This window comes from Aethalodelphis obliquidens, unplaced genomic scaffold (genome assembly GCF_003676395.1).
Source record: "Aethalodelphis obliquidens isolate GAN/ISIS:26980383/991018 unplaced genomic scaffold, ASM367639v1 scaffold35, whole genome shotgun sequence".
Taxonomy (NCBI): domain Eukaryota; kingdom Metazoa; phylum Chordata; class Mammalia; order Artiodactyla; family Delphinidae; genus Aethalodelphis; species Aethalodelphis obliquidens.
The window spans coordinates 14,616,449-14,641,449 of NW_020837979.1; the positions used below are offsets into that span (position 1 = coordinate 14,616,449).

At 47.7% G+C, this 25,001-nt stretch overlaps 1 protein-coding gene, 1 long non-coding RNA gene and 1 pseudogene across 2 annotated transcripts in view; 2 read left to right on the forward strand and 1 right to left on the reverse strand.

Moving 5' to 3' along the window:
- Positions 1 to 25,001, forward strand: part of TRABD2A (TraB domain containing 2A) — a 53,982-nt gene that overhangs the window by 10,318 nt on the left and 18,663 nt on the right. The window contains 1 exon segment of the mRNA XM_027128636.1: positions 512 to 889. Within this exon segment, the coding sequence (XP_026984437.1) occupies positions 512 to 889 (378 nt within the window).
- LOC113632196 (40S ribosomal protein S2 pseudogene) lies at positions 16,420 to 17,322 on the reverse strand (annotated as a pseudogene).
- The window catches only part of LOC113632197 (uncharacterized), a 7,608-nt gene continuing 3,931 nt past the window's right edge, over positions 21,325 to 25,001 (forward strand). The window contains exon 1 of the long non-coding RNA XR_003437723.1: positions 21,325 to 21,577. This is a non-coding gene — a long non-coding RNA (uncharacterized LOC113632197). The remainder of the gene's footprint in view (positions 21,578 to 25,001) is intronic.

Sequence of the window (25,001 nt, forward strand, 5' to 3'; positions counted from 1 at the left end):
ATCTCACCTCCAGAGATCCCATTGTGATTGACCTGGGATAAGACCCAGATATCAGACTTCTAGAAGCTTTGTAGGTGATTCCAAATGTGCAGCCAGAGTTGAGATACTCTGCCTTTGGGGTTGTTGAATTTGAGATCCGAAGAAGTAGAAACCACCAGGTGTGCCTGGGAGGTAACAGTGGGCTCCTCAGGTGTCCCTTTACCTGTACCAGGTGCGTCCTTGTAGTCCCTTGAGAATCCCCTCTTTAACTCCTGTCCAGCTGCTAGAGCAGGCATGGGGCAAACTCAAAGCTGGTGGTTGTATTGCTTTCTCATCTTTAATCAACATTTCGATGAGAAAAGGGAAGGGATGCTGAAATTCAGTCTGCTTTGAGGACTCCTGCCCCTGGTAGGTGAATCTGCCTGGACTATTTTGATCACTTTTCTCCTGCAGGGTGACTCGTCTGTCTAATTTACCTCTCAGGTTCCTGTCCCTCCATATCATGCCTTGATGTTGTCTCTTTTCCTTTTAGCAAAATGAGTTGAATTCCTTCTTGTGGAGCATAAAGCGGGACCCACTGTCTTACTTCTCTGGCACGATCCGTGTCCCGTACACCCGGGTCTGGGACTTCATCCCGGACACCTCCAAGGAGGCTTTTCAGCAGAGCAGCATCGTGTACTTTGAGCTGGACCTCATGGACCTTTACACTATCTCGGCCCTCACCAGCTGTCAGATGCTGCCACGAGGTTAGAACCTCCAGGACGTGCTCCCCAGGGACATTTACGGCCGCCTTAAGCGCCACCTTGAGTACGTCAAGCTCATGATGCCCTCGTGGATGACGCCTGACCAGCATGGTAAGGGTCTCTACGCAGACTACCTGCCATCTGCCCAGACTTACAGTCTGATTTGCTGAGGGAGTTCCTGCTGCTCCCTAGTCATAAATTCCAATAAAAGCAAGCAATCATATATTTGAGACTGACCATATTTTCCATAATTGAGGTGGAATGTGCTTGAAGATGGAGATCTTGATACAAATGAAATTATTTACAGAACAGAAACAGACTCACAAACGTAGAAAACAAACAGTTCCCAAAGGGGGAAGGAGGGAGGGGATAAATTGGGATCTTGGGATAAGCAGATATGCATTACTGTATATAAAATAAACAACAAGGACCTACTGTATAGCACAGGGAATTATATTCAATATCTTGTAATAATCTATAATGGAAAAGAATCTAAAGAAGAATATATAGATATGTATGTGTAACTAAATCACTTCGCTGTATGCCTAAAACTAACACAACATTGTAAATCAATTATACTTTAATTAAAAAAGATGGAGATCTTGACATTTTACCTTTCCTTGATAGGTTTGGTTTAAAATAAATACCTGGGGCTTCCCTGGTGGCGCAGTGGTTGAGAGTCCGCCTGCCGATGCAGGGGACACGGGTTCGTGCCCCGGTCCGGGAAGATCCCACAATGCCGCGGAGCGGCTGGGCCCGTGAGCCATGGCCACTGAGCCTGCGCGTCTGGAGCCTGTGCTCCGCAACGGGAGCGGCCACAACAGTGAGAGGCCTGCGTACAGCAAAACAAAAACAAAAACATAAAATAAATACCTGGAAAAAAATACCTGAAATCTCTGAAAGGGAACTGCTTCCTAAAATATGGGCAGCTTTGCTTGTGAACAAGAACATCCTTCCGAGAATTCTCTGACGTTCCAGTTGTTAGGACTCTGCGCTTTCCATGCCGAGGGCCTGGGTTCGATCCCTGGTTGGGGAAGACAAAAAAAAAAAAAAAAAAAAGAAAAAAGAACATCCTTCCTAGCCTAGTGAAGGAGGCATGTAAGGTCAGTGTAGGCACCCACTGTCCCCTCTGCTGGGAACCCTCCCCATGCTGTCCCTCTGGCTGATGGCTGATTCGGCTTATGTCCTCTGTGAAGGCCTCCTAAGTCCAGAGATGACCCTCTGCTGTCCTCTCAGTGTCCCCGTGGCAGCCTCTGCAGGAGACCTGAAGACTGCCTCTCCCCAAGGTGCAGGCTCCTCCAAAGCTGGGCTACGGTCTCTTGGTCCTTGTACCCCAGCTCCTAATGTGGTGTCTGGCACGTGGGAGGTGCTCACTAGTGGTTGTTGGCTAATGTGTCAGCCAGGTAGGACTTGTGAAAGTCTGATTTCAGTGGGCAGAGCTTGGAAAGAGCAACGGGAAACCAGTGAACTTGTGGATACCTTGGCTAAACCGGGATACAACGTGAGTGTGTGCTGATTACTTACAAAAGTGGATTACAACGTTTCTGACGGCTGTGTAGATATAGATCGACATCTTAAAATTCACATTAAATCCAATCTTTTTGCTTATACCGCATTCTTTTGCTTTTTAACATTCTTTCCCAACATTGCCATATAATATTTTTGTGTTCTTATACAGAGCGGGGCGAAGTGCTGCAGTTACTGTAAATGCCCCAGGAGCTGTGACATCTCGTCCTTGAATTAACCTGTCCCTTCTTTCACCTAGAGCATCAACCCAGGCGCTGTAGGTGGGCACAGTCTTCAGAAATTGGAGGTATGGGCTGGGCCACTAGCTCCTCCAGCGGGGTCTTCCACAGCATGTCTTCACCTTGGCCATCCCCTTAATTTCTTATATTTTGACCAGAAATGGAAACTTGAATGAACTGTGTCCCTATGGCTGGCTGTGATGTTCAGACGCCGCAGACTCAGCTCTGTCTGTGTTTCCACCTGGGCCCAGGCCTGCTCGGGAGTCACCTTTCCTTTTCCTGCTAGTCTTTATTTGGACACATTTCTTAAGCACTCAGCATGGGCTGGGCACGCTGTTTCTCATTTTTGGGATTCAAAGACAAAGCAGTTATTGATCCTGCCTTCCCCTGGCTCTGGGCGGCCCCTCTAAAGTCTAAAGCAAACTTAAAAAAGATAGGTCTTTTTGTACACATGCATGGATCCCACATGTGCTGCTGGGGTTCTGACCTCAGCTGGATCTGACCCTGCTTGGCTGCCTTTGGGGTCATAAGAGAAGCACTTCAAGGGATGCTGCAGCCGCATTTTGGCCCCATGTCCCTGCGAGCTCCTTTGAGACCCCGGCAGCCAGCTCTTGGTGGATCAGCTCCACGACACGCTAGACTTTAGGAATAACACCCAGCGTGTCTCTTTAGGAGGGGGAGGAGAGCTGTCTGTCCCTCCTCCAAAGAATCCACCTGCCAAGCAGGATTAGGTGAGGCAGAGTCTGCCTGGCTTGGTGGAAAGGGGGAAGGGGAAGAGGAAGTATCCGGGTGCGACTGGGGCAGCTGTTACCCGCGACACCGCAAGGAGCCAGGTGAGTCCTCTGCAGGTGGAGGTGCTCTGTGGCCTAGGGATGGAGCAGGGGGCCTGTCCTGGACCCTGGAGGTGGATGTATCATGTCACACCATGGGCATTATGGCATCTCTGTTTTCCTATCTCCCTCCTGATGCTTCTGTGACACCCTCCCTCCCCACTCTCTTCCTTGAGACCCTTCCCTTTTTGTTTTTTTTTTTGCGGTACACGGGCCTCGAGCCTGTCATGGCTCACGGGCCCAGCCGCTACGCGGCATATGGGATCCTCCCGGACTGGGGCACGAACCCACGTCCCCTGCCGATCATTGGCAGGTGGTCCCTCAACCACTGCGCCACCAGGGAAGCCCGAGGCCCTTCCCTTTTTATTCACAGCCACTCAGAGCTTAAAGGGGAGCGAGCAGGGCTCCGGCGTCAGCTTCAGCAGGGGCCTGGAATCACGAAATGTGGAGTTACCCCATTCCTGCCTTCCCTGACTCCCCCTACATGAGAACCGGGCTCCTACCAGCCTCTGCTCTCCAGGGGAGTCTGGGTAGGTGAGTGAGGGCACTGCTGACTGACTTCTCAGGGAGAGGCCAGCTCTGGGGATGCCCTGTGCTGTCTGTGACTAGGCAGCCTTGTCCGTATTCGTTATGGTCATAGACTGGCTGCTGTGCAACAGGACTGCTGATATCTTTGACCTCCCCTCAGGTCCAGAAGTGATGTTGAGATGCTGTAGCGTGAAAAAACCCTTCTGGATGGCCCCGCAAACCTAGCGCTGGGCAGAGAGAAAGTGTTTGTAGACATCTGAGACAATTTGTGACCGAACCCAAGCTCAGGGTCCTGATACCTGGCTGTGCCTCTCTGCCCCCACTCCCCCTTGTCAGCCCCTCATTTTGGGCTCCGATTCTGGCCCTCCCCTTCCCACCTCACACCTTCTCTACCTCCCCCAGCCCTCCCCCTCCCCCTTTCCCTGCTCTGCTCTGGGGTGTGACAGTTCAGAATCTAGGTGCCAGTGCCTGGAAGAGAGAAAAGACAAACAGTGGGCAATGAGAGAGAGAAGGACTATGCAGAAGAGACGAGGAGCAGTAAAGGGTCAGTCTTGTGTGATAGCGCAAGACTGGAGTTTTCATCTTGCTTTTCTGGTCTATTCCCTAGGACATGAAGTGAGAATCGCTGTTAAATACCTTCAGTGGACATAAGGGGCTGTATTAGTTTGCTGGGGCTGGCATTACAAAGTGCCACAGACTGGGTGACTTAAGCAACGGAAATTAATTTGCTCCCAATTCTAGAGACCGCTGAAAGTCTGGGATCGAGGCGTCAGCAGGGTTGGTTTCTTCTGAGGGCCTCTTTCCTTGCCTTGTAGATGGACGTCTTCTCCCTGTGTCTTCACGTGGGCTTCCCTCTGTGTGTGTCTGTGTCCTAATTTCTTGTTCGTTCTTTAAAATTTTTATTTTATATTGGAGCATAGTTGATTAACAATGTTGTGTTAGTTTCAGGTGAACAGCAAAGTGATTCAGTTATACATATATAGGTATCTATTCTTTTTCAAATTCTTTTCCCATTTAGGTTATTACAGAATGTTGAGCAGCTTTCCCTGTGCTATACAGTAGATCCTTGTTGGTTCCCTATTTTAAATACAGCAGTGTGTACATGTCAATCCCAAACTCCCAATCTATCCCTCCCCCCCCCACCCTTCCCCCCTGGTAACCATAAGTTTGTTCACTAAGTCTGTGAGTCTGTTCCTGTTTTGTCAATAAGTTCATTTGTATCATTTTATTTAGATTCCACATATAAGCAATATTATGGGATATTTGTCTTTCTCTGCCTGACGTCCTTCACTTAGTATGATAATCTCTAGGTCCACCCATGTTGCTGCAAATGGCATTATTTCATTCTTTTTAATGGCTGAGTAATATTCCATTGTATATATATACCACATCTTCTTTATCCATTCATCTGTCAATGGCCATTTAGGTTGCTTCCATGTCTTGACTATTGTAAACAGTGCTGCAGTGAACATTGGGGTGCATCTAATTTCTTGTTCTTATAAGCACACCAGTCATATTGAATTAGAGCCCACCCTAGTGACCTCATTTTAACTTACCTCTTTAAAGACCCTTCTCCAAATACAGTCACATTCTGAGGTACTGGGGGTTAGGGCTTCAGCATGAATTTTGGGGGGACACGATTCAGCCCATAATAAGGACCCAGGGTAAAGTTGCAGAGTTTGGGAGGTGGGGGGCGGATTTTGGCATCATTTCAAAGGTGTCTCATTGTAGGTGTCCACCTCATGGTGAAAACCTGTGTGTGCCATGGGGAGAGGCGAGGGGGGTTCCAGCAGCGCTGAGTACACTGTAGGCATTTGCAGCGTGGCTGATTCTCTTGTAGCAAAGTGGTTTTTGAGGCTGTCACTAAAGGTTGTTGTCGCAGAACTTTAGGTGGCAGAAGTCATGGAATAAAATGGCAAGTTTAACTGGATGTTAATATTTATGGTATTAGAGGGCTTAGAGTGGAGCCAAAATGGAAGGAGATGTAAGAACTGCCACTGGTTAATTTAAAATGACCGACTAGAAAAGAGTGTCATCTAGGAACTTCCCTGGCGGTTCAGTGGTTAAGACTCTGTGCTTCCAATGCAGGGGGTGTGGGTTCGATTCCTGGTAGGGGAACTAAGATCCCACATGCTGCATGGTGTGGGGTAACGGGGGCGGGGGAGAAAAAAGCGTGTCATCTAGCTAGCTGGTTTTTCTCATTTTGTGTTATAATTGATTTTAAATGGTATCTTTAACCTTTTTGCAGGGGTCCTGTGTATCAAATTGACCCAGCAATCCAACTTCTATGAATTTATCCCATGAAATGATTGAGCAAATGACACAGATGTATGCTGGTTGTTATTAATTGCAGTGTGATTGATGCAATCCCAGCAGCCACTGGGAACTGGTTAAATTATGGTCTCTCCAGGTTGTTGAATCCCATATGGTTATTAAAGGTGCTTATGTAGATCATGGATCGCAGGGGCTGGGTAGGCAACACACATGCATGAAACTGGCCTGTGTTGGGAGTGGGGAGTGACATGAATTGTGGCATTTGTGGGGTGAATATGCCAAGTGAAGAGGACAGTGGCTGCTTGGTCCTAGTCGATTGCTGGCCACGTAGAAATGGGCACCCAGTGTGGCCAGACCTTCCCATTTTTAAAATTCATAATTTGGAAGTATATTATATAATTTATTCTTTTTTCTCGTTTTAGTGAGATATAATTGACATATACCACCATGTAAGTTTAAGGTACAGTATAATGCTAGATTGTGAGATGATTACCACGATAAGTTTAGTTAACATCCATCATCTCCTATAGATAACAAAAAAAAAGGACAAAGAAAAAAATGTTTTTTTCCCTTGTGATAAGAATTCTTAGGATTGACTCTCTTACAAACTTTTATCGATAGCACACAGAAATGTTCACTGCAGTCATCATGTTGCCTGTTACATCTCTAAGTACTTATTTATCTTATAACTGGAAGTTTGTTCTTTTTGACCACCTTCATCCAATTTCCAGACTTCTCTATTTTTTTTTTAAATAGAAGTCAGAAGTCTGGGTTTTTCTGGGAAATGCCCTGGTTTTTAAATGTTGGTAAGTACCTAAAACAAAGTGAGCCCATTGTGTAGTACTAATAAGATTTAGCTGTGAACTGGATCGGTCATTAGGGCCCCCACTTCCTACTTCTGAGGCGGAATGTTCTCAAAGTGTGTGCTGGGCCGGCCGCATCAGCGTCACCTTGGAATTGTTAGGAACGCACAATTTTGGGCCACACTCCAGACTTCCTGAATTAGAAGCTGTGGGGTGGGACTTGGCAGTGTTTGGTCTAACCAGTCCTTCCAGGTGATTCGATGCACACTCAAATTTGAGAACCATTGGTCTCTATTCTTGGTCACCATTCTGGTCCCTGTCCTTGTATTGCCTCTGAGTGTTACCTCAGGTTGCCAAAGATTCCTTTTTCTCCTCAATTAAGAGCATCTGTTGCCATATCCCCACTGGGCAGTTGTTCTTTTGCTGCCTTGTAGTGGCTTTTTATGTTTATTTAATTCTTAGATTGGTGTCTAACTTTCCATGTGTTTGTTTATTTCAGCTCCCAAACTAGCATGGAAGCTCCTAGAGAGCAAGGTTCTTGATTTAACTTTTTTCTTTTTTTTTTAAATGAGTCTAGCACAGTGCCTTGCATGGGTGATATTTCCTAATTGGAAGGTACTTTCTGAAGATCGTTGTTTTCTCATCACTCTGTCCGACCACGCTGTCTCAAACAACCAAAACCGCAGCATTGACTCTGCTGATTTGTTTCTGTCTTTTCCCTGACTTCTTCCCCTGTTAATCCTCCCAGAGTAACTTCTTTCCTGCCACCAGGGCAGGGAGGCTGGTTGCACAGTAATGGCAGGGTGCCTCTCCCAGCTTCCTGGTGGGTGGCTCCAGGGCCAGCAGCAGTGCAAGTTGGACGCACCTCATGGGGGCCGTGAGGTGTGTGCTCATAGGCTGTGGGGTGCCCTAGGGAGGCCTTCCCTTCCTTTCTAGGAGTGGTTTCCAGTTCTGTGGCACAGTTTTATAGCTTCTCTCCAAACCAGCCCTGAACCTCGAGAGCACCATGTAGACTGAAGAGCCTGAAAATGAAGGTGCCTTCCAGGCCTTCTGCTGCTGGTAGTTGAAGTGACCCACTGCAGGTGGGGTGGGCTCTCGATGTGGCCTCTGCTGGAGGAGGCCCACTTTCTGCAGCCACTGTGGTGACGTGACTGCTAAAGAATGTGATCGATGGGGGAAAGGTACAACAGTATTACTTTCTAATTGCTATCCAGCTTACTTTAATAAGCATATTAGCATTTGAGCTGATTTTCAAGGAAAAGCTAGGATTTACACAGGCAGAGGAAACAGGGGGAGATATTTCAGCTGGGCCAGCAGTGTAGGCGAGCCTGGCCTAAAGCACGCTGCGCTGGCCGAATGGGGGTGGGCTGGGCTGTGCAGGGGTGAGGTGTGATGAGGCTGGAGAACGAGTGTGAGGTAGGGACATCACTGCATGCTCTGAGGGCAGGGGGGCAACACTGGTGTTTTCCAGGGGAAGTGAGAGCATAAAGAGCAGAGTTGCAGGACATTCCACCTGGTAGCTGAGTGTGGGCTGGACGGGGCCGAGACACGGGTCACTTCTGCAGGGGTGTCAGAGGTAGTTAGCCTCTTGGCTGACAGCTTCAGTTGTGTTAGCCCTGGACTCTGGGCCATCAGGAGTGAGACACGTGGGGTCTGGGGAGTGAGACAGCTTGGGGAGGGGGATAGCTGCCATTTAGAGTTGTTCTCTGTGCGGACTTGATCGTGAGCATCATCTAGGTCGTTGTGTAAAGGAAAACCTACCATGATTGCTGATACTGGAGAAAATGCAAAGTAAGAGAAAGGCCAGAGGCAGGTTGGGCTCTAGAAGTGTTGGCTGGAGTAGACACACACAACGTGAGAGCTGTGAGTTTCAGTTTTATTTGGGGACTTCCTGAGGACTATAGCTTGGGAGGCAGCCTCTCTGACAGCTCTGAGGAACTGTTCCCAAGAGGAACGGGGAGCAGTCAGTATAGATGTGATTTTGATGATGGCGGTACATTGGACCAAACACACATTTTGGTAAGAAGGCTGCTGCTAGGATGCAAGAATCCAGGTTTGCAAAAATTTTCTCCTAAAAATATCTGTCTGAAGGCCTGTTCTGCCAGTTTTCCCAGAGCACAGAGTGCCTCGTTCCTGATCTCTTCCTTGAGGTCAGGCTATGTTAAAGGTCAACAATTGCAGTGGCTAATGACTCAATCCTGGTACAGCCAGATGGCTAGTGACATTGTTTACTTGGCAGTGCCCCCTCATGATCATAAGTTTAATGTAGGTTTGGAAGGCATTTCCTGACTATTTTGTACCACAGTGCTAGGAATGCTCATTCCTAGGCCAGGCCGGGATTTTGCTGGTAGGCCATTCAATGTGCTATTACTGGACTAGGCCCTGTTAACAGTAGCGAAAAGTCTCTGGACCACCTGTCTTACTAGTCCATGATGGTCCAGGAAAGATTCCCTCTTGTTGCTTCCTTCCATATCTACCGTTACACTATTATAATCATTGATCTCAAATAGAGCTATATATTGGGTCAATTGTTTCAAGTTGCCTAGTCATCGCTTTTATGGGAGTCTCAGTAACACATTTTGTAATGCAAGAAACAACGATCTTGTAAAATAGGTAGACTATAAGTAATATAGCTAGTAGCATTAATAGGGCCAAAAGTAAGAATTTAAGCCAAGAATTTCCATTCGGTGCAGGCTACTATATTCCCAGTTGCCTGCCCAGTCTGTTCCACACCAGCACCAGCCCAATTTCCTAGTGTTATTAGTTTGATTAGCCTTGGATGGTTTAATTGTTCCCAACATAAGGGGACTTTTCAACTTAAATGATCACAGCCTGGTGTTAGCCATATAAATCCATCCCATAACTGAAGGAGGTTCTATTCTTTGACTGAAATTTAGCTCATTGCTCTGATTGGGCTTGAGTAACTTTTAAAGAAAATTCATATTTATGGTCACGGTCAGAACAAGTATGATTCCCATCGAGTGATGTCAATAATGGCCCGAACGGACCTACAGCCTGTCTTTCTTCTAGAATAAATTTCCTAAGGGCCATCCAGTTAGAGCCTTAGAGAAGAAAAATCCACCAAGGTAACCCCAAAGTACTGGATGTAGGTACTTGACCATAAACCCAACACTTGTATTAATTTTTAAAATCTGCCTGGGATTTGTGACCATGATAGAAAAACACTGATTTATGCAAAAGTCCAAGAAATTAAGAAAACACTGTAAATAGTCATGTGGGTCAGGTCTGGCATCTTGAGATAGCTGTCTACTTCTGATGTTGTCTTCTTGTCCTGCTGTGGGTATAGTTTTCTCCTCTGTTTGAACATTGTTTTAAGGTGATTTTGAGGTCAGCAGTCCTCTCAATAGACCAGTCCAGTGCAGGGGCCCTTCCTAAGTGGGAAATATGAATCCAAGAGTCAATTCCCTTCAGTTTCACTTCGCATGAGCTAGTTAAGAGTACCCGATAAGGGTCCTTCCATCTAGGTTGGAGATAGTTCTTTAAATGATGCCTTTTCCTGTATGTACAATCTCCTGGTTGCAGCTCATGGGGCACCTGGTCTTCCTCCAAGGATAGAATACTGAGATAAGCTTCAGAAACAAACTTGGAATGTCCTTTTAATAATTCATTTAAACGTAACAGTCATGTAATATAACCACAAGGAACTCTCTGGGAAGTGAGTAGAGGCAGTAAATACAGACCTCAGTGAACAAAACTATCATTTACCATTCACTGAAACATAATCTTTTTCTCTCTAAAATTACCCTAATCTCTACCACATACAGCCAAATTAAGACTAATTTGTTTGCAAAATAAGGCTGGTTAATGGATCACATAGGCTCTTTTAAACTGGCTGGGCTGGAGCTTTTCATAAGGAACCTCAGGTTGAGTTTTTTTTTTTTTTTTTGCTGTATGCGGGCCTCTCACTGCTGTGGCTTCTCCCGTCGCGGAGCACAGGCTCCGGACGCGCGGGCTCAGCGGCCATGGCTCACGGGCCCAGCCGCTCCGCTGCATGCGGGACCTTCCCAGACCGGGGCACGAACCCGCGTCCCCTGCATCGGCAGGCGGACTCTCAACCACTGCGCCACCAGGGAAACCCCCAGATTGAGTTTTTAAAAGGCCTCCCAAGACCAGGAAAGCCACACCTAGGGCTTGCCACAGATTCTGCCTGTGATTTGGGTGAATTCCTGTGTTCCTGAGGTCCCCAGAATATCTTGCGATTCCTGCACCTGTCAGGAGGTGACCTTTCTTATTCATCTGATAAGGCTGCTGGGAACATAAGTTTCCCAATTTCTGGAGGGATCAGGTAGAGAGAAAAGATAAATGTTTCAATTCTGCTTACAAAGGTATAATTTACCATGTGGCTGTAAGTCATAATTAGCTTGAGGGGAAAGGTTTCCTTATATCTGGAAAACACAGATTAAAAGTCAGTAATATTTCAGACAAAAACTATAAAAATTATGACGATATTCACCAGTTCACTCATTCCTATGTAACTGATCTTTTTTGCTAAGAGTTTTATGAAGCCGTCAGGCTTTCCATTAGGATTCTTTAATTTCTTACTCAGTTCAGTGGTACGATCCAAAATTTATCAGAAATCTGTTCTTGTCAGAAAGTTCTTTCTATGAATCTTCTTGAAGATGAAGGATTTTTTGCAAAAGCACCAAAGTAAAGCAATAACTGTCTATAAATGAGAAAATTCTTTGAAAGGCATAGTTTAAACACCTGATTACAATGCAATTGGCAAGGAAACTTGGCTACTGCTGTGACATACAGCGTTTTTTCCTTTTCTCAGTCTCAGGAATTGGAGATGGTCTGATAAGATAAGAATTCCTGTGCACAGGGAAAGAAATACAAATTTTTCCTAGAAGGACTTGTTCCCTTAGGGTCAGAATTCTGAACAGATGTTTTATCAAGCTAGCTTTCTCTAAGTTAACTGCGTATGCAAGAAAAGAGCCACATTTGGGCCATTTTCAGTGTGACATTTCCTTTAATACCCAATTAAATAACTAACTTGTAAGTATAAGTTTCGTTAAGTACATACACCTGGCTGGAGTGTTCGCTGGAGGCTGGATTTCTGATGCCCCTTGTTTAGGAATGACTTTAGGCCTGCCCACCTAGTCACCCAGTCCAGACTGCCCAGTGTCTTTCAACTGAGCAAATCCCAGTGTCTTTCAGCTGGGCTCCCCCAGTATCTTTCAGCTGGGGGGAGGCCACCTTTTTTCCCAGTGTCTTTCAACTGGTGGGCTAGGTACCTGTTATATATCACCAAATAGAGCTCAGGATCATCAACCAATTATCAGGAGATCCAAGAACCAGGGGAGGCTTACGTAAATTCGTTTGGACCTGCTGAGGAGGTGGATGGGCACAAAGGACCCTGCTGGTACCAAGGCTCTGGATCCTTATAGAGTTCAGGTGAAGGAGAGAAGTCTGCTCTGGGTCCCTTTGTGGTGGTTAAAGCTGTTGACTGAAATAAAAACACTTGTGAGAGATGTGTTTCAGTTTTATTTGGGGAATTACTAGAACTATAGCCCAGGAGGCAGCCTCTCAGATAACTCTGAGGAACTGCTTCCAAGAGGTAAGTGGGGCAGTCAGTCTATAAGTGATTTGACGAAGGGGGTACGTGCAACCAGGCACACATCTTGGTAAGAAGGTTGATGCTAGTCACAAGGAACAGGTGTCTCTGTTAATGATTTTAGCGCTTTTCTAAGTATGGGAAGATGCTAGAATCCAGGTTCATACAACATTTCTCCTAAAAATATCTGTCTGAAGCCCTGTTCTGCCAGTTTTCCCAGAGCACAGGGTACCTCATTTCTGATCTCCACCTGGAACTCCTTTCAGGATGTGTTGAAGGTCAGTGACTGCAGTGGCAAGTGACTCAATCCTTGTAGAGCCAGATGGCGAGCGACATTCTTTATGGCAGAAGCAAATACAGTGTGTAGCCATTTTGTGAGCTGCTTACCACATATGCCTAATTAGGCCCAGTAGCTGGTCCAGATGTGGTTAAGTGTGTGAAGTTAGCTTTATTGTGCTTTTCATTTCGTTCTTCATATCATTCTTCATAGCTTATTGCTCCTGGGGCTTGTCTGTCTTGTTGGTCTTGTTTATCTTGTTTTCCTTTTAACAATTTAAAGGAAAATTACCTTTCAGGGCAGTAGAAATGAAAAGAATGGAAATTTCTAGGAAGGGACTGAGACAGTCCTGAAGCACTTAGCAGAGGTTGTAACTTTCACTGGGCCTTAGAGATGGAGAGATTGGTGTTAATTCTTATCATTACCCCAGCATGGTGTGGGATTTGGGGAAAGGAGGTGTGCTAGTCTGCTTGGGCTGCCATCACAGGCTACTATAGACTGTGTGGTTTAAACAACAGAAATTGATTTCCTCACAGTGCTGGAGGTTCACAATACAAAATCAAAGTGCTGGCTGGGTTGGTTTCTGATGAGGCCTCTCTCCTCAGTTTGCAGATGGCTGCCTTCTTGCTGGGTCCTCACATGGCCTTTTCTCTGCACAGAGAGAGAGAGAGGTCACCAATCCTATTGGATCAGGGCCCCACCCAAATGACCTCATTTAACCTTTCTTTTTTTTTTTAAAGACCACATATATATATATTTTTTTAATTTTTATTTATTTATTTATTTATTTTTGGCTGCGTTGGGTCTTCATTGATGCGTGTGGGCTTTCTCTAGTTGTGGCGAGCGGGGGCTGCTCTTTGTTGTGGTGCGCGGGCTTCTTATTGCAGTGGCTTCTCTTGTTGTGGAGCACGGGCTCTAGGCATGTGGGCTTCAGTAGTTGTGGCACGTGGGCTCAGTAGTTGTGGCTCACGGGCTCTAGAGCGCAGGCTCAGTAGTGTGGCACACAAGCTTAGTTGCTCCGCGGCATGTGGGATCTTCCCGGACCAGGGATCGAACTTGTGTCCCCTGTGTTGGCAGGCAGATTCTTATCCACTGCGCCACCAGGTAAGCCCAACCTCATTTAACCTTAATTATCATCTCCAAATACAGTCATAGTGAGGGTTAGAGCTTCAGCCTATGAATTGGGGGTGTGGGGGGGCACAGTTCAGTCCACATCCATAACAGGAGACAGATGTGCTCAGTCAGCCATGAAGTCAGGGCAGGATATGGGCTGGGTGGAAGGGGTGGGTGGTCGGGGAACCTGACCAAGGGAGGAGAGGGCTTGGAGGGTGTGCAGGAAGGCGGTGGCAGGGATTGCAGAAGAAGAGGCCCAGTCTGCCTGGTGCGTTCTTCCAGGTTCCCTCCCTGTCCTCACCTGGTATTCAGGAATTGTCATCATTTACAAAACGACACTTCTTCAGGTCGGAACATCCCTGAAAATCAGTTTCTCTGGTCCTTATGCTTGAATCCTTTGTCTGAGAAGAACTCAGGTCCAAGTTTTGAGAAGCATCTTTCTCCCCCTGAAAAGCAGACCTCATGTTCAGAGATGTGTGTGGAAGCTTTAGTTCCTAAGTCTGGCACCATCTATTAACATGACAGAAAAGGAGCAGGATTTTCTCCGTCGTCTTGCCATGAGGGTTCGGTCTAGAATCTTCCAAGGGCATAGTCCCCTTTCAGGTAAAGAAGGAGAAAAGATTTTTTTTTTTTTTTTCAGTACACGGGCCTCTCACTGTTGTGGCCTCTCCCGTTGCGGAGCACAGGCTCCGGATGCACAGGCTCAGCGGCCATGGCTCACGGGCCCAGCCGCTCCGCGGCATGTGGGATCTTCCCGGACCGGGGCACGAACCCGCGCCCCCTGCATCGTCAGGCGGACTCTCAACCACTGCGCCACCAGGGAAGCCCCTGGAAAAGCGATTTTTAAGTGTGGCTGGGAAAGGGGGAAATAAATGAGCTTGAGGGGGACGTCCTGACTGCGTGGATACCCAGGTGAGGTGGGAGAGGCAAGGACCGGAAATCCTCAAGGTGTCTTGAAAAATTATGCGGGCGGAATGTTCTGAGGATGAGAGAGATCTTCCCCTCTGCTCCCCAACTATACTTCAAGGGACCGAATGGCTCTCAAAAGTGAACTAAGAAAAAAAGAAGACGCAACAACCCAACGCCCCAGAAGGTGAGGGCTGCGCCTGGACAGATGCCAGGGGCTTTGTTTGAGAGCTGGGCGGCTGGGGGCGGGGTGAGGTGGGGCTGACGGGAGCCGCATAATGGGCGGTGCCTTTCATATTCAGAGCAGCCCTTTGATCGGAGGGCGGTGAAAGTGCTGGAAAGTGGAGAGGCTCGAAGGGAGTGGGAGGCCTTTATCTTCGACAAAAAAGGCATCTGCCGGACCCCAGCCCCCTCGCCCGCCCCTTCAGCCTGTGGGCTCCCGCAACAATGTCCCAACTGGGACCTGGGTCTCCCCACAGCTGAAGAAGTCTCAGGAAAGAGAAAGAAGTCTGCTGCACGTGTTGGACAGAGAGCTTAATGGATTCTTTCCACAAGCCTAGAAAGAAAGGGAGAGAGAAGAGGGGATGTGGGGAGGCAAGGGGAGAGTGGAAAGGGAGACATGGCGAGGAGAGTGGGGAAGGAAGGGTGGCATTTGAACACTGAATTAAACTGTCAGGTAATAAGCTTGTTACTTCTTCCAGTGAACACAACTTTTCAGAAGACAGTGCAGATGGGGTGAGTGTGTGTCATTGGAGGGAAGGGGAAGAGTGAATTCAGCTGACAAGACATGGTTTTGGGTGGACTGATCATGTTTTTTCTAAAAGACAGTATAATAAAAGACAAACACTGAAGTGAAAGGAGAAATCTGTCTATCTAGCTGTGTTTTCGAAGGGGAAAAGTAAGTCCCTTTAAGTCTTTGCACTGTTAGAAACTTCATGCTAATTGGAGTTTTATCATAATTGCAATAATTTCCACTAGTTCTTCCTTTCTTGCTGTCTCTTAACCCCTCATACAATCTCAACCAATGCAGATTAAGAGACTTGAAACAAAACAATTGCTTTTTGGCCTGGAGATGAGTATTTTCGGCTTGTGGATGATTTTTTGTCTATTCTGTGGGGTAGATGTACTCTTTGGGTGTAAATCTCGTGGTTCACCCAGTGCTATAACATTGAGTCAGATGTCCACCCAGGTGTAACTGGCATGGCCTGGGGAGGGAGGGGACAGGCAGAATCACATCCCATGTAGGGCTGTCTCTTCAGGGGCTGTGGTTTGGGTAGAGGGTTGGGGGAGGAGGGAGCACAGTGATTTGGCACTTCTGGAACACCTAGCCGGAGAAAAAAGTCTGAAATAAGAGGATGGTTTTGTGGAGTTTTTTTCCCCAGTGGTGGAAATTGACCCGACACAGTGATCTGGGTGAGGGCCATTAATTAACAGACATGGAAAGCTCCATGGAGCCTCATGGCCTGTGCTGAGGGGGGAGAAACAAGGGAGGCAGAGAGGACAGAAAGTGAGACCAGGGCGTCTGCTTCCCTCGCTTCCTGAGATGGAGAAACTCAAGGACTTATAAGTAGATGACCATCTGAGGTCATCACATCCAATCTCCTGCTCTGTTGGGGGCAAGAATCCTCTCTATGCGGTCTTTCCAATTTTTTTTTATGGCTTCATTCACTTTATTTTTCTCATATAAAACTATGTGGTGACTACAGCTGGAGCCTGAGTCCTCTGCACGGAAACTCTGGTGTGGGTCTTTGCAAGATGGTCAGTGAATTCCTGATACGGAGAGTTGGTGAACACTGTCTCTTTCCAGAGATCAGGAGTGAGATAACTGTAGGTCTTGGAAATGGCATCAAAAGTGGCCTTGGCAAAGTTGCCCAGGGTGGCAGTGCAGCCCCTGGCAGAGGTGTAGCAGTCATCAGTTGCAGCGATCATCAGTAGCATCTTGGGCACAGGGGCTGAGATGATGTCAGTACCCCTGGGGCCAGGGATAAGGCACATGAGCACAGAGCCACAGCGGCCAGTCACCTTGCAAGTTACAGTATGGGACTTGCTGATGTGTTTCCCCAGTAGCCTCGCCACACGGCCATGATGGAGAGCTTGGCCAGAATGGTGGCCCCATGGAAGGCAGTGGCTATCTGCTTAGAGCTCTTGACATCCAAACCGACATGTCCGTTGTAATCCCCAATGGTGACAAATGCCTTGAACCTGGTCTGCTGGCCAGCACGGGTCTGCTTTTGCACAGGCATAATCTTGAAAACCTCCTGCTTGAGGGATGTTCCTAGGAAAAAGTCAGTGATCTCAGATTCCTTGATGGGCAGAGGGAAGAGACAGCTCTCCTCCAGGGACTTGATCTTCAGGTCCTTAACCAGGTGGCCCAGCTTGGTGACGGGGAGCCACTCCTGCTTCTCAGCCTTGCCTCCATGTGCTCTGAGGCCCTGACCCTGGCTGTGACCCTGACCCCGGACACCGCTGCCAAAGCTTCTGCGGAAGTCACCGGGGCTTCCCATTCCAGGGCCTCTGGGGCCTACCCCAGCACCGGCGTCATACGCCATTTGGTGTTTTTACGAAGAAGAAGGGTCATTCCAATTTTTTTTTTTAACATCTTTATTGGAGTATAATTGCTTTACAGTAGGGTGTTAGTTTCTGCTCTATAACAGAGTGAATCAGCTATACGTATACATATATCTCCATATCTTCTCCCTCTTGGGTCATTCCAATTTTGATTGAACAGTCCCAGTGTCAGGGAGAGCTCTGTTACAGTTCCTCAGGGAACATCCTTGTGCACTAATGAAACAGGAGGGAGAGGGGCAGGGCACAACCTTTAAAAGAATGACATAGCCATAGGACATGATGAAAACTAGTGAGAACCAACTGGGTCCAAGATGGCGGAAGACTCGACTTCCAGTGGACCTTGAGCCTCATTATATGCTCATTGTAATACATTAGCATATGCTAATGACACACCCACCGGCGCCATGACAGTTTTGAGGCCCAGCATAAAAGGCTGAAAAGTGGGCTGTGGCCCAATTCCTGGAAATCCCCGCCCCTTCCCCCAAATAGTTGGAATAATCCTCCCACTCATTAGCCTATGAAATTACCCAGCCCATAAAAACTAACCACCCCATATTTCGAGGCCTCTTGCTTCTCGCCTTTCAGTGACCCACACTCCGTCTGTGGAGTGTATTTCTCTCTAAATAAGTCTGATTCTTACCTATCACTTCGTCTTCAAATTCTTTCACGATGAAGAAAGAACCTTAAATTCACTGGCGACACTAGCATATTTATTACACGCTTGTGCTTGTATTTCTATAGGAGTGATTCCTAGAAGTGGGACATGTACTTTTTCTCTTTTCATGGCTGCTCACAAATTATGCATGTGTGGAAACACACACTGTATTGATACATACAAAAATGAGTACATGGCAATCATGGCGAGACAGGGAGCTCAAAAAGAAGGAAGGACTTTCTAATAGTTAAAAATGTCTCACGATAGAGCAGAGCACCTGACTTGGGGTAACAGGGGTTCAAAAAGTAGAGCTTGGCACACTCTGGAGACCACTGGGAACCTCTCCAAGGAGGCAGATCCCCCACTGGTGGCTTCTGTGAGTCCTTCCAAATACAATGCATTTTCTAGGTGAGGCTTGGAGAACAACAAAGGTTTTGCAGGACCCATTCAGAAGCACTCTGAGCCCATCTCCTCGCAGAGGCTTGTGCTGGGCTCTGCCTGTCCTCTGCTGTAGACACAGGCCTATCTACTGTATCCCCAGCTGGGATGCCCTGGATGCCGCTGGGACCCTCCCCTGGTGCCCTCAAGAGGTAAATGGGTTTTTCCCAACAGGTCAGAAGTCCTCCTATGAGCCCAAGGGGGAACACCCTGAAGCTAGCAAGAATGGCTGGTGGCAGAGCTTTAGGCAAAGCTGCTATCTGCATGGTTGAGGACAGAAATCTTTACAGGTTTCAAGGGAAGTAGCCTGGTTTGCTCTAAGGTCTTGGAGGCTCTTGGCGTCACCTTTTTTTTTTTTTTTGATGTGGAGGACCAAACTATAGTTCTGGGGTGAGGAAGTGACTGTGATGGTTTCTCTCTGGGGTCTTCACCTGGGCCTGAGCTCTCACTGAGTGTTCGTGGTTATCCTTTACTGCCCTCTGTGACCTGTTGCCATCACAGGCCCTTCTGTCCTGTCCCCCTGCCAACAGCCATGCCTCAGGGCAGGGGCCCCATCTTCCTCCCCAAATGCAGTTCCACCTCCCGGAGGACGGCTGACTGCAGGGTGGGGAAGGGATTGCTGCTGCTATTATTATCATTATTGCTATTACTATTATTGTAAATACATTCTACTGATCTCTTTGTTGTCCCCTCCAGGCGCTCAGAGTTCTAATATTCCACCACCTCCACCTCTCATCCTCTCTTCTCTAATGCATCTTGCTTTGCCCTCAGGTGCTGTTAACAGATTGACAGTGAGTAACAAGGACCTGTGTGAAGGTGTCTGTTACCCAACAGTTTTTCTTTAAGAGAATTGGTTGTTGCTATGTCAGCACAGTAGCTTGGCAGGATGGCAACCATATAGGAGGCATTAGAGAGGAATTCTTTTTTTTTTTTTTTTTTTACGGTACGCGGGCCTCTCACTCTTCCTGTTGCTGAGCACAGGCTCCGGACGCGCAGGCTCAGCGGCCATGGCTCACGGGCCCAGCCGCTCCGTGGCACGTGGGATCTTCCCGGACCAGGGCACGAACCCGTGTCCCCTGCATCGGCAGGCGGACTCTCAACCACTGCGCCACCAGCGAAGCCCTAGAGAGGAATTCTTGGAGCTTCCTGGTGCATTCCCAAAGCTGGACTGGAGAAGGCAGAATGTGGATTTCTTTTGAAATAATGTTTTAAGTGGAGGTTTCTAGTTAGTTGAGTCCGCAGAACGGCTTATGTTTGTGTGGAAAAACCGTAGAAACGGTACTGTTTCAGGAGCATGCTGGCCCCATCCGCCAACACCCTGATAGCCCACATCCTTCCTTGTGAGGATATGAGTCAGACTCTGCAAACTATGGTGAGGAGAATTGTCAGTCAGGGTCGGAGGACTCAGCCAAACTCACTGCAGCTCTCGGAAGACATTTCATATTTGAAAGAGTTGAATGTGGTCGGTATTCATCTCTTGAGGTTCTTAGAGCTCTGACCCTGACTGAATTCAGTCAATCGCTCCCAGCCCCGCCTGCATGTCGGAGTCACCTGGGGGGGAGGGGGGGAATGTAGGCGGTGCTTGACACTAGCAGAGCTGTCATTACAGAAGCGGCGCCTCCAAGGGGGCTGGTGCACGTGCTTGTCCTGGTTTCTGTGCAGCTGTTAGGAAGCGTGGAGCAGCCCTGGATGCACCGTGTGGACTGATGCCTGGAGGAATGGAGATGAACGAGCTGCAGGGCGGTGCATGAGGCCTGATAAGATTTAGGTCCATGATGATGTGATGGATAATGAGTTATAATCTGTGTTTTGGAAAAAAATTGGCTTCGGAGGTTTCTGAGAAAACCAAACCATCTGGGTGTTTGGAAGGGGAGGCTCCTCTGAGATCTTGGAGAAAGGAACCTGAATTCTTGTAGGACTGTATGAAATCTTCAACTGTAGACTTCTGCCAGGATTTCTCCCTGGGATCTGCCTGACTCAGCCTGAGCCCAGAGCAGAGGTCCCAGGACATCGTTGGATCAGGGGCAGTGGGGTCACCTCTGGGATGCCTCCAAGGGGCTTCTGTATCCAACCTGCTTTCTCACTGGAAAGGCCTAGGAAACCTTCATGTTGTCCCTTCTTGCTGTCAGAAATTTCCCTTTTCCTTTTCTATGATTCGCCTTAGTCATTGATTTAACCTTGTGGATAGGAAGTCTCAGCCTGCATTTACTTCAGAAACAATGGAAGTTACCTCTGTTTGCCAAGACTTGGCTTTTTATTCCTTGATTGTTTTATATTACATTGTAATGTATAGCTTCAGTATTTATTTATGGAAAGGTTTTTATTTGACTGCTTAAAGGCCAAAGGAGCAAAAACAAAACCAATAAAAGGTGGAGGTGATATCTCTGCTTCTTTCTATCTATCTATCTATCTACCTACCTATCTATTATCTGTCTGTCTGTGTATCTATCTGTCTGTTTTTACATGCAGAGACTATCCTTGGAAAGAGATTCAAGACACTGGCAGCAGTGATTACTTTTAGAGAGGGTGACTGGGGAACAGGAATGGGAGGGAGATTCATTTCTTTGTACTATTTGAAATTTTTACCATATGCATATTAACTATCTTTTAAAAAAGTTATTTACTTAATTTAGTTCTTTTTGGCTGCATTGGGTCTTTGTTGCCTCACGCGGTCTTTCTCTAGTTGCGGCGAGTGGGGTCTACTCTTGGTTGTGGTGCGTGGGCTGCTCATTGCGGTGGCTTCTCTTGTTACAGAGCACAGGCTCTAGGCATGTGGGCTTCAGTAGTTGTGGCACGAGGGCTTCAGTAGTTCTGTGGCTCGTGGGCCCTAGAGCGCAGGCTCAGTAGTTGTGGCGCACCGGCTCAGTTGCTCTGCGGCATGTGGGATCTCCCCGGACCAGGGCTTGAACCCGTGTCCCCTGCATTGGCAAGCGGATTCTTAACCACTGTGCCACCAGGGAAACCCCATATTAACTATTCAAAAGAGAGTAGAGCTGAGATTGATATGCCTTAGGAGTAGACTTTGTCCTCAAATTCTTTTTTTGTGTGTGTGTCCTTAAATTCTCACACTGAAATACTAATCTCCAGGACCTGTGACCGAGACCTTATTTGGAAGTAGGGTCTTTGCAGATGATCAAGTTAAGGTGAGATCATTGGGGTGGGCACTAATCCAATATGACTTTGTCCTTATAAAAAGAGGAACTTAAGACACAGAGAGACACACAAGGGAAAACGCCATGTAAATATTGGAGTTATGCTGTCCCAAGCCAGGAAAATACCAGAAGCTAGGAGAGAGGCCTAGAACAGATCCTCCTCTAACACCTTCAGAGGGGGCATGACACCACTAACACCTTGATTCTGGACTTCCAGCTTCCAGAACTGTGAGACAATATGTTTCTGTTGTTTAAATTACACAGTTTTTTAAGACAGTCCTAGCTAACCAGTGCAACGTGTGAGAAAATGTTAGCAGAAACCCCAAAGAAAGGAATTGACTGGAGACAAGATGCCTCTGGGGTCAACTTAGCCAAACAGAGTTGTTTCTTAGGAATTTGCTTCTCTGTGAGTCACATCCTGGAACCCCCCATTTGTTAGACTGGCCCAGACTTTGCCAAGAACAGCAAGGAGAGTAAACTACATAAGGATGATTGACAGTTTATAATTCTCTGGAGAGGCCCCTGTAGGTTTCTGAGGAAGCTGGGTCTGGCCCTTAGTGGCTTTAGCTGGGGTGAGTTGGGGGCTGTGTATTGTTTTTGTGGAGCCCTCATGTCCTCCCTGCCCTCTGCCTCAAGACGTGGAGACTTTCTGCAGGGACCTGGGGGTGGTGACCTCCTCTACTCAGGGGCAGACACAAGTGGCCACCCTTGCTTTGCACCAGAGGTTTGCGGCAAGGAAGGCACCTCCAGCAGTGCCTCCGGGGACCTGCCCCTGGTTGGACAGAGCTCTGGTGGCCCCAGGAGTGGACATTGAGCTGAGGTCTGGGCAGCAGAGGTGATAAAGCGCTGCTGTTTGGAGGAGGCAGAGACTCACCTCCTTGGATGTGTGGTGGTGAAGATGGTAGCTAACAAGGGCTCAGAGTCACTGGGTGTGTTAGGCTCCAAGGAAACCCTGGCAGGGCCTCACTCAGAGACTTATTCCTCAGGAAACCATGTCTGGTCTTTCTCCCAGGAGTCTAGTTTGTGTCAGTAAGAGCTTTTCTCCGTTAAACATAAACTGCACCAGAGGCTTGCCCAGGTCCCTGCAGAAAGTCTCCACGTCTTGAGCCACGGAGGGAGGAGTTGGGGTGGCTGCCTTCTAGGAATACCTGGGCCAAACTGTCCCTTTAGGGGCTTCTCTGAGCCTTCCTTTGGCTTTCACTGAATGCGTTTCATGGAACAGATAACGAGCCCTGTGTTTGGTGCTCAGGGTCTTCCGGGGAGCACTGTGGGCTGGGATCCTTGCTCTTTCCAGCCAAGAAAACCCAGCCCCTTCCGCTAAATCTGTTAGGTGGGCACTTGAGGCAGAGTGGTCAATGGCTTATCCGGTGCTGGCTTTTCATCTGCAAGATGCTTAAGGCCTCTCACAAGTAGTTAGGCTATAAATAAGCACAGGATTAAAGCCTACAAGGTTAACAGTTAGAAAGTTGTAGCAGCTCTAGAAGAAAAGACTCGGTGAGTATAGGAGGTTGTGTTAGAGAGTTAAAAAGGGCGTTTCTGTGGTTTTTTAGGAAAAAAAGAAAGACTTAGTACCAACTCAGACACATGCACGTTTCACTGTTCACACTTCCTTAAAAGACATGTATTTGTAGTATGGCCGCCTCAGAGTTGCTGGGTGCCACACGGAAGGACCTCCTTCCTGCCAAGGCAAAGCAGCAAGGGGCTAATCTGGGAAGGGTTTAGATTTGCTTGTGGATGGGCTGTTCTAGCAAGCCTGAAATCATAGAGTGAAAGTTTAACTTTGGGCCACTGCCTCTGGGAGGGTGATGTCTTTCTGTGATACACCAGCCCCCTGTTCGTCCCCTTCTTCTTCTTTTTTTTTTTTTTTTGCGATACGCGGGCCTCTCACCCTTGTGGCCTCTCCCATTGCGGAGCACAGGCTCCGGACGTGCAGGCTCAGTGGCCATGGCTCACGGGCCCAGCCACTCCGCGGCATGTGGGATCTTCCCGGACCGGGGCACGAACCCGTGTCCCCTGCATCGGCAGGCAGACCCTCAACCACTGCGCCACCAGGGAAGCGCCCCCTCTTCTTCTTGACATCACCTCCCGCACTTCCAGGTAAAATGAAAACCCTAGGATGGCAAGGATCTTGTCTTTCTTGTTCATTACTGTATCTTCAGGGCTTGGATCAGTAGGCACCAATAACAATTTATTGGCTGAATTAATGAATGGAAGAAGAATGAATGAACTTCAGGAATAGTTAGCACTGTACTTGCTGTGATTCTGTTCTTTATTAGTTGACAGAAGAATGACCTTTCATGACACCTTTCAGATCCATTACACTCTCTCATTCTTGATGATGCTTGGTTGGCCAGCCACTCAATTTCCAGAATTCTAGGCTAACCCAGGATTACGACTGGCTTTTTGCTCCCTATCCTGTGCTTCCCCGCACCCCCATCCCCAGCCTCCGCTGTCCCCAGACCTTCTGTTGCTTGAGGACCACAGGCTGCCAGGGAACCTTCAGGATGAGCACCTTTAGCCAGGTTACTGTCCTGATGCTCTTCTTCCACCAGGACTGTGTGTAATTCTGAATAGGGACGCGTCTGATATCCTGAAAAACTTAATGCACTAAACTCCCCATCAACCATTTTAATGTCTCAAGGACATTACTTCTTCCTAGGCAAAAGGGAAAACTACATTTCCTAGCCTCTCTGAGGATTAGGCAAGGCCATGTGACTACTTCTAGCCAATGAATTGTGGGAATTCCAGGCTGAGGCATTTAAGAACAGTAGGTCACCTGCCATGTTCACTCCATTGCCTCCCATGGAAGCTGATGGGAGAAGAGTGTCACAAGATAAACCAAACTGGATTCTCAAGGGACTAGATGGATTGAGAGAGCCACTACCTCGCTCAGACTTTGTGTGAGCAATCTACAGACATTTGCTAAGCCATTGAAATTTCAGGTTTCATTTGTTATTGTGGCAGAGCTTAGCCTATCCTGATGTATACCAGGAGAATATGGGAGTTTAAGAGAATGGAGGCTTGGTAGGGACAAGCATTTAAGGAATAAGTCCAAATGCAGACCTCCCAAAGCTGGCTGAGGGATAAGCTCAAAGGAAACGTGAGTCTCTGGGGGTAAGATTTACGCCCCCACATTAGGCCTAATACTCCTCCCCTACCTCCACCCCTCACTTACTTTTCTGAGAAGTTTCGTGAGTCTGACTTGTCTGGATATGCTCCCTATTTGACTTGGCTGGCGAGGTTTTGCTGGGCTTCCTTTATAAGTGTCCATCCTGCTTCAGACTTCAGTTTTTGGCAGAGCCATTTCTGAACCTTATTCGTTCAGTCAAAATTTATTGAATGAGGGCTTCCCTGGTGGTGCAGTGGTTGAGGGTCCGCCTGCCGATGCAGGGAACACAGGTTCGTGCCCCGGTCC